General features: G+C 39.3%; 1 protein-coding gene across 1 annotated transcript in view; it reads right to left on the reverse strand.

Annotated features, from left to right (window-relative positions):
• Positions 1–4,926: 4,926 nt before the first annotated feature.
• Positions 4,927–9,790, reverse strand: part of LOC104618289 (myosin heavy chain, cardiac muscle isoform) — a gene marked incomplete at its 5' end in the record, with an annotated part of 36,106 nt that continues 31,242 nt past the window's right edge. The window contains 5 exons of the mRNA XM_010283839.1: positions 4,927–5,054; positions 6,578–6,715; positions 7,230–7,325; positions 8,468–8,572; positions 9,061–9,231. Coding sequence (XP_010282141.1) covers positions 5,037–5,054; positions 6,578–6,715; positions 7,230–7,325; positions 8,468–8,572; positions 9,061–9,231 — 528 coding nt within the window. The remainder of the gene's footprint in view (positions 5,055–6,577; positions 6,716–7,229; positions 7,326–8,467; positions 8,573–9,060; positions 9,232–9,790) is intronic.

Below are 9,790 nucleotides of genomic sequence, written 5' to 3' on the forward strand. Positions count from 1 at the left end.
CCTAATGTTGCATGATCTTAGTGCAAATGACAGTGGAGAATGTGTAATATTTCAACACCTCACTACACAAACTTACTGTGAAAACTTTGCAAGTTGGTAAGTTGCCACTCTTACCATTTCGGAGGATGGGGACCAGTGAGGGGAATGCAGAGCCAAAGGGACAATCAGAAATATGTAAAATACTGAGAAAAATCATCTTGTGTAATTAGTACAGGTGAGCAGAAGAGATATTTTGTTATTGTTGTCCCAGGAAAAAACATTACCTAAGATGTATTTATTTAAAGTCTTGAAGTTTCTGTTTTTTTCTATCAGCAGCTTGTTGTGGCAAAGGTGTCAAAGTCAGTAGCTGCCCTCCATTGCCACCAGCTGCCCTCAGAGCTGAGGGCACAGGAAAACTCTCAGAATCATGTCCTAAATGCTCTGCTGATAGCAAATACAGTCTTTAAAGGTAGCAGGGTGATGAAGGGAGGCCCAAAGATATGGTATAAATTTGCCTGCAGAGGAAACCTTGTTGAGAAAAACACACAGTTCTTCTTTTCAAAGCTTTAATTCTATGCAGCAGGCCTTTTTTAGACCTGGGGATATATATGTTTATATGCATGCCTGTGTTTTTATGAACTGTAGTAAATTTCCAGCTGTGAATTCTTAGTTACAGTTATTTCATTGTCTCCAGTTTCAAGGAGACTTACTGATTAACTTTTCTATTTATTGAATACTCTTACCGAAGGTTAAAAAAAAATTATTCCAGCTTTCTAAAATTATAGTGCAAACAAATTACAGATTTGTTGAAAAAGAGTGTGCTGTTTGGGATACAGCCTCCTCAAATCTCAGTCCAAAGGCAGGAGGAAAAAAAAACATTCAAAGTAGCACATAGGCATTTTACTCAATTCAATACAATTGCCTAAAAGACTCATTTATTTTTTTAAAAAAAAGAAGAGAGAGAACTTGAAACAAGCCAGTAGGACACAAAAAATAGAGGCAACATAGCAGAAAAGGGGCTAGAATAAGTGATAACAACTGCATATTTTTGTCTTCCTTTCTTCCCCCTCCCCCCTGATAGCTTAGTTTCAGTCTGAAAACTTGATGTAGGGTGTGTTTTAAATGGCAGTGGCTCTATGCAACCTGAAGGAGGGGAGTTAGATTAAACAGTTAAGTAAGTCAGACAAACACACTTCCTTGCAGCTCAAATTCCAGCATGGTCTTCCTTATACTGTAAACCTAATATTGTGCTTCTGAAATGGAGAAAATTGAACAGCTCCAAGCAGTTACACACTTAACCGATATGCACAAATTCATCAGTCTCCCTGTACATTTACTGGAGACAGACACGTGCACCTGTCCAGTCAAAACATGATATGGATCATCCTCTGCAAATGCCTTTCTCTAGCTGTTCTCTGCAGATGGATCTTACAATAGCCATAGGTGATACAAATCCCCTCTTTAATGGCTAAATTATTGTGCTGCTCACAGAATTTTCCTACTTGTGGACCTGAAATACTTTATACAGAACAGAGAAGACACTTACCAGAGAGAAAACAGGTAAGCCAATAGAGACAGTATGGCATAAGGGAACGACCTAGATCAGTATGTTGGATAGTGGTCGTAGCATAGCAGCTGCTCAACTGTCAGATTTCCAAGTGGCACTGAAAAGGAGATTTTTAAGGGGAAAAGTGAGGTGAATTTACAATCATTTCGTAGGCCTTCTCCTGTGTAAAGAAAGGTTGCAACTTAAAGCTGCTCTACCAAAGGAAGTGACAAGATGTGAAGATAGGTCTGCATGTGGGGACAGAGCCAAGATAAAGGCAATGACTAGATTAAATGCTCTGTTCTGGCAGTTCCCATTTTTTAACTGCCAGACATCCTTAGGGAGTTTCCAGAGGAGTGTAGAATTTTTCAAATTCTTTGGACAAGATGCAGCAGTGGAGAGGAAGCCTGAAGTAGAAGAACCATACTGAAAGGAATGAGTCCTCCAGGTCTGAGTGTTCTGACATTGAAATTGGCTGGAGTAATGAGACACCTGGTGCTGTGCAGAGGTTTCTGCTAGATGGGCTCTTACCTCTGGAATCTGTTGTTACCACCCACCTGAGAATCTGATGCTTCTTGTGCCCACCTGGATTGCATGGTTGCATCATGAAAATGGGAAACGTTTTAGATGAAAGTTGCAAAGAGTTTTGCAACAGAAATCATGAAATCAGTGGTCCAGACTGGATAACGCTTACTGAGTTGTTCTACCGGAAAGCAGCAGTACCGTTAATGGCACTGAGCACTGTACCTGGAGGCAGCGTTTACCATACTGGCCAGCTGATTGTTTTTAAATGGGACTTGTGTTAAGAAGTCATCAAGTCAGATTACATGAGCACACATGGAATTTCGTATCAGCACAATTAAGTAAAATAATCTGCATTCAGCTATTCACACTTAAGTCATTAAAGTATCACTTTAAAGTTTTATAGTATAGGTCAAGTAACTTGAACATTGTTGTATTAGTAACATTGAAAAGAAACTGAGTCATTCTCCCTAAATCATAGCTTTTAGATTATAAAGAGGAGAAAGATCATAGCTTTGTTATACTTACTGAACAATAATGAACACTAATTTGTGATATAAAGCACTTCTGTTAAACTTTTTGGAATTTGTATTTTTAAAGAAAATTCAGGTAACACCACGGAAATTGTGCTAGGAGTGATCACTGCAGTGGTGCTGGTAGCAGCTCTGGTTCAAGGTATGTACAATCATTAGGGGATTTATTTTTAAAGGTACTATTAAGCTTAAATCCGGACCTTGAATGTTTGACCAAAACATAAATTTGATTTTCATGGATTAAAGCATACAAAAAAGACTGTAAATGTAGGATGATAAGTCTCAGCATAAATAAATTGTCCTCATTCTTGCTATTTTCTATGTCCTGAAGGCCCTCTGGTACATCTATGCAGTAGTATTTTGGTTGTAACAATGTTAACATGACCTTCCCTTGACCAGATGCTTGCCTGTGCTCTGTAAAAAGGTCAAAAAGTTGGTAGGCTTTCAAAAGTTGGTAGACTTCTTCACAAATACTTTCTGATAACTTGCTTTAAAAACAAACTGGTTAATTTCCTCTCACTTGTCTTTAAGACCAAAAAAAACCCCCAAAACAAAACATAAAGTCCCTCAAACAATACACATACCTTGTCTTCATTAGGTCTCAGATTACTATGTCAATTATATCTAATGTCAAAGCTCACCAGAACTTCAGTGTGAAAAGTTGTACTACTTTGTTTAGGAGACTGTTACAACCGCATGGTTCCTGATCTCGTCTCTCTACACATCTCTCCTATTTACTAGAGTACAGTATCTTCAAGTGGATACGTTTTATTCTTGTGCATTTGTAATAGGCTAGCTCTGTCTTTTAGTATTCTGTCTCCTTCCTCTGCATTTGTGGTGAGTATCTGTAAAAAATGAGTGTTAGCTCTTAGTCCTTAGGGTACATCTTTGCGTGTCAGACAGTAAAGCCCTATCCATGGAGAGGTATACCTCCAAACTCCTTGGGCCTTAAGATTTTGTCACAGCCTGAATTTGGTAAGCTTCAGCAGACATTTTATGATGGTTACCATGAGGTCCAGCAAGCACACACCAGAAAGAAAATTCTGAAATAATTTAGTCTCAGTGTTTTTTCATTTTTCTCTCACTTAGAAATTCACTTGCATGCTTCTTATAAGTCAATTTTGCTGCTTTAAGAGATGATAACATACTTTTGAGATGCAGCTGTTTAGTTTAAAGAATTTAAGCAAGATTAATTTGTCTTGGGACCTGCTGAGACCTTTAAAATATCATAATCAGAGGAAGTGGAACAGTTTACAGGTTATCTCAGCTCTAGTTACACTGATGGAGGGCTAGATGGAAGAAACAGGAATGTTTCTGCACTGTTACGTGGATGTTTAATTTTACTCAGCTAACGTTAAAATGGAAAATACTGGCTTATCTTTATAGTGAGTGTCTTGTTCTATTTCCACTAGAGGATTAATTTTATACATCAGTACTTCTTATAAACATTTTTGTTTTGACTAGAAATGCAGAAGAAGAGGAATCATATGAGCACCTTGACATACTGGAAGAAAATTCCTCTCTGCACACACAGATGCTACTAAGATTGCTGCTGAAAAGAACGAAGAGTTCCTTCACCTTTCCTATTAAGTTGCACTAAGAGCCACATGGAAATGTGATTATCGGAGCAACAGTAACAAACAACTGAACTGATGGATGGAAAAAAAAAAGTCAATTGACACTTGTATGTATGTGAGGAGGTGGCATGAAAAATTGGAACTTGGGTATGCTAAAGGGACGATGAAAAAATTTCCACAGAAGAAGAATCAGTTTTGAGGGTTTTTTTTTCTCAGTATGAGACAGGCTTACCGTTTTGCACTTCATTTAGTAATTTAATTTCAACTAAAGACAACTTCCCTGTTTAATAGCGTAAAAGATCTGAGAGAACACCGTATTTCTGAGCCCCAGGCAGTCATGATGGGACATGTCCCTCCATAGCATCTCCTGTGTCTTTCCTGAAGCTGGCAAACAAAAGTCTTTTGGCTGGTAGTAGTGGAAGCTTCTAAACTGACTCTTCATATGAAAAAGTTTACTTTCTGCTCTCCTACAAAACTCACAGAGACTCCAACTGGCAGGACAAATGGAAGCTGGGTTAACCCAGCTTTAAGGGCTGTCTGCCTGCACAGGTTTAGCTGCTGCTTTAACAATCTGCACATGAAATACATGAGGCTGTGAAGCATGATTGGATTTGCCCTTGGTTTTGATTTTGTCAGAGATCTGCCAATTAGGATTTGTTCCAACATAATGAAGTCAGCTGTTGGCAAGATGTAATCTTTTATTGATCCCTGGGGCTTGGCAAAATAGAAACACAAGGAAATGAATGGAATACACTACACAGTCTCTGTGGATTTTCAGTTGATGTTTATTTCTGTAAGTGCTTATTTTTTTCTACATCTGCTTTCAGTTGTGCCTGATTATATCAAGCATCTTCTCATGTCTGTCAGCTTGGACTGTACTTATTCCTCTTCATGAACCTGAAATGCAATTGAGATAGTATACAACTGTGAAAAATGGAAGTGTTGAGGGGATTTTAGAGTAAGTTCACAAGTAAATGACAAAAGCTTCTCTTCACTAATACTTCTGCTCCCTAGTACTACCAGTTTGTATCTGAAATAGATGAGCACCAATCTAGACAACCTTTGCTGTCTTTCTTCAGCTAACAATACAGGTTTCTTGTCCTCATTCTGGAGTATATATCCCTTTAATAGCAGATGACTTGTCTACAGCCCTGTTTCAATATATGGTGGTGTTCGTTCTGAATCACACACCTCCCAGAGTTTCCAGGAACATGAGTAGCAGCAGACAAGGTATTTCTAATGCTACATGATTAAAGTAGTCTTTCCAGGGTCTTTCTGTCCCTATAGGAGAAGTGTCATGACTTTTGGGACAGCGGTCACTGCCTGAACATGTTTCCTGGCAGCTACTGCCAGTGGGAAATTTTTTACTCTTAAAAGCTGCAAAACTTCTTTTGGGCTTCAGTTACAGTACTGCTTCCATCATATATAAATGTGGGAGAGATCAGATCTTCATGCAGTTTTAATGTAGCTCTGCTCTGGACAGTGGAGCTACAGTCATTTATATCAGTCAAAGGTGACTTTATTAGTACAATATAAAAGCAGAAATTGGAGTGTTTCCTCCCACAGAATGGTGGATACAGAATAGAGTAGGAAGGGCTCAAGTGTGATAAAATACCAAAATTATAAAGAAAGATTTTTTTCCCTCCTCTTTCTTGACTCAGGAGCTGTCACCCCCATAAAACTTACATGACATTAAGTGTGTCAGTTTATGTTTTGCTTGTAAATGAAATAGAAAAAGCAATGACCCAGCTCCTCTGTCTGTCATTCCTGCAAGTAACAACCCCACTGTTACTTGCCCTGGTTTCCACAAGGCAAGCATAGATAAGCAAAGGTTTTCTTTCAATCCCAGACCAAACTCTTAGACACCTTTTACTTTCATCAATATTCATCTACTAGTATTCTGCTGCAGTGCAAAACACCACAAATATATTTCTCATTAATAATGACTTCCCAGCACCTAAGTGACTAATCATGAATATTTTCTTTTCACCCAGCTCTTCAAATCAATACAAGTTCCTTGAAAGGACAGTGTTAAAATATCTGTCAATCTGCTAGTGCAGTAATCCCCAGGCTGTATTACATACATAGAAGTCTACATCATCAGAGGGAGAAAAAGATGGAGCATTTTAATATCCCTTGCAAAAAAAAACCAAAATCACCAGTTCTGGAAACTTCTGGCTGCTGAGCACAGAGGTTAAATGACAACATCAAGAGGACAGAGAACTGATTTTGCCTAAGCATCAGATTGCTGTCCTAGCAGTTTACCTTGATGTTAAAATAAAGGGTAGACTAAAACTAAAAAACGTAGTAAATGAGAATTTATTCTAGTCCATGCTACTTTAAGAGGTGTAACACATCTTCCTGCACACATAGCATCCTCTACTGTGTATTAAACAGTCACATTTACCCCATAACCATACCTTTTTCATGCCAATATCTCTTGACTTGCTCCTCAGCTTATTAACTTGAGATTCAGCTATTTCAGCCCGTTCTTCAGCGTCATCCAGATCATGTTGCTGTTTTCTGTACTTTGAAAGGTACAGATTGGCTTGAGCTTCCTGGTGAGAGAAAACAGTGCAGCTGATTTCCTCCTGCCCTCGTGAAACAAAGCTTTCCCTTTCAAGTGGGAAGGAAAGTGCTCAGCATGACTAGGTAACAGCTGTATGAGAACCACTTGCCTCCTGGAGGACTCAGATTGTTGTTGTATGGAGTTGACATTTCCAGCGGCACTCTCCATGTTAAGTGAACTGGGAAGCTCTCAACATGCCTCCTGAGGGACTAGGAGGAAAGTTGTCTTTCCTGTTCCTTCCCTTCCCCCCTTCCCTTGCAAATTATACTGCAACCTTAAGATAAAATTAAATACCTTTTCTTAAGTATAATCAATGCATAGGCTACGTATCTTATTTTATAAACCCTGTATGTATAAATGTATTTATAATATATATGAATAGAAAGACAAATATTAATACGCACACAAAATATGTACTTGTACTAAAACCTTCTGTGGATTAAAGATTGTGGGGTTAGGACAACACATTTCTCAAAGGTAAAAAGGCCCAAATAGTTACTTACAGCTTCCTCTGCCTGGTGCTTGTAGCTCTTCACTTTTAATTGCAGCTTGTCAATCAGATCCTGCATCCTGGCCAGATTCTTCTTATCTTCTTCTGACTGCATCAAAACACCATTAATTGGGTTGACAGTGTAAAAAGGCCTAAAGCATCCCCCACAATGAAATAGGTATGGCTGCCATATACATAATTTTAGAAACATATAGTTCGAAATAGAAACAAGCCATAATGTGATCACCCTGCGTATAGACGAGAAAAATTTCTGTGGGTTGACTGAAGATGTATGTAAGCCTGGAGGCTGAGGACTAAAAGAGAGTACCCTCCTCATTTATATATATGTAAATATAGATACATATAAGCATGGATATGTATATGCACATACTTCTGTATACTTGAGGTATACACATATAGACACACAGAGTTCCTCTCTCAGGGGTGAGGAACACTCTTGTCTTTATAGAGTGTGTCATTATTTAGTGAAACAGACTTATGGGCGGGCCTAAAATATGTAATTTACATATTTTAAAGTCTGGTTTGGAGGCATTTCTGGTAAATGGAGCCACGTTTAAGATGTCACAGTCCATAAGCAGAAGGACCAGCTATCTGCCTGTACACTGTATTCTAAGGAAAAAACCTTCAGCCTCTGCATACAAAAGTCAGAGTAAAACAGGAGGTAGGAAGCTAAATAATCTCCTAAAGCAGATGGATGGGATTATCTTCTTAAGAATGCTGTTGAAAGCAAAAGGATCAGTGCTCTGTGCTGAAGACCTTTTTGGAAAGGCAAGCAGCAACAGCAGCTGTTAGCAAACCTGTGGGAGGCTCACGACTAGACCTTGCTGCTCAGCAATGGGTGACAGAGCCCTAGGACTGGGCAACGCTACACTGAGTGATGCATTACAGTCAGCTGAATCCTTCTGGCTCTTTTTAGTAACATCAGCACAGCTGAGAGACAGCTGGACTCTTTCTTCTCTTGCAGTGTGAATAGTCATCTAAGCCTGCTCTATATTAATACTGTGCTGAAACTGTCCAAATCCCAGCAATAGAGGCTTTCTGACATTATTCACAATGAGTCAGGCAAAATTATGGTAGCCCTAGGTAGATGTTCTTCCTATCCCTAAAGCTTCCTACAATCAGAAAGCTCTGGATAATGCTATCCTTCACTGAAACACTGAGGCAACTTAAGACACTGTTTGGGAGAACACATTTCAAGTGACCTAGTGGTGACTACAGTCCTCAGCATACCTGGTAAGTTAGCTCCTTTATGCGTCTCTCAAACTTGCGGGCTCCTTTTTGGGCATCCGAATTGCGACGGAGTTCAGTCTCAAGTTCATTCTCCAGCTCACGAACCTGCAAAAAAGGAAGAACTCTTACCGTTATGCTACGAATATAAAACAGCAGATAATTTGGTTTACAGTTCAAGAAATACTCATTTTCTTAGCATCTCCATTGAGTTGCATTTCAGGAACAGTTCAAAATGTCACCTTTCCATTCTGCTTTTTCTTAAATGTATTTAAACTGCAACAGCAAAGGTGCAGACATATGCAAAGGCCAAAAACTTTCAACTGAAGCAAGCACTGCAGACGCTTTTCCTGGTTTTAGATGTTGGGTTTTTTTAAATTTTTTTTTTTTAAATTGAGGGCTTGGTCATTTGCTGTGCTACAACAACTCATTGTAGCTGGATGATGAGGGAGAGGAATGCCTGTTGTGAAACAGAGGAAAGCATTCGTAGTATCCTTTATTGGGCTCTGTGAACTTACCAGGCAGCCCTAAGGCACCTACCTGGTCCCAGTTCTGTAAGCAGGAGACAGTAGTCTGAAATTGGATCACAAGCTTACCCTGGATTCCAGTTTCTGGATCTGCTTCTTGCCACCTTTCAGGGCTATTTGTTCTGCTTCATCCAGTCGCTTCTGGAGGTCTTTAATGGTTTGCTCCATGTTCTTCTTCATTCTCTCCAAGTGAGCACTAGTATCCTGCTCCTTTTTAAGTTCCTCAGCCATCATTGCTGCCTGAAAAACAACCACATTTTACAGCAGCTCTCTTATACTATTGAGTTATGTCTCAGAAGAAGTGATGGGAGATCGATCTTGGATTATGCACTACTAAGATCATTCACTGTACTCAAAGCTCCAGAGGATATCTTGTGTGTGCCTATCTTGCATGGACAGAGAAAATGTGAAGACAGAATAGCCTTGGAGGCCTTTTTTCCCCTCTATATTCTAATGCTGTGATTTAAGATTTTCCCCCTGCCTTTGTTTTTCTTTTTTTTTTTTAGTATCCGTGTTATTATAATGTCCTCATTTATAATGCCTACAAGTAAGCCTGTGCCATTCACTACAGACATTTTACCTAGAACTTATTCAAAGTCTAGTCTTGGTGTTTGATGCTCTTGAAAGCTAGTAGATTAAAACAACTGACAGACAAACTTCCTGCACAGCTACAGACAAGAGCTGCCAGAGCGGCTGTAACAGCATCTGCAGTTTGTGCTCGGATAGGAAGCTCAATCTCAACATCTTACATAGTCCCTGGCCGTTCTGTAAGACAGGTAACAGGGGAGCCTATTAGCTC

This window comes from Phaethon lepturus, unplaced genomic scaffold, assembly GCF_000687285.1.
Source record: "Phaethon lepturus isolate BGI_N335 unplaced genomic scaffold, ASM68728v1 scaffold40393, whole genome shotgun sequence".
Lineage (NCBI taxonomy): Eukaryota > Metazoa > Chordata > Aves > Phaethontiformes > Phaethontidae > Phaethon > Phaethon lepturus.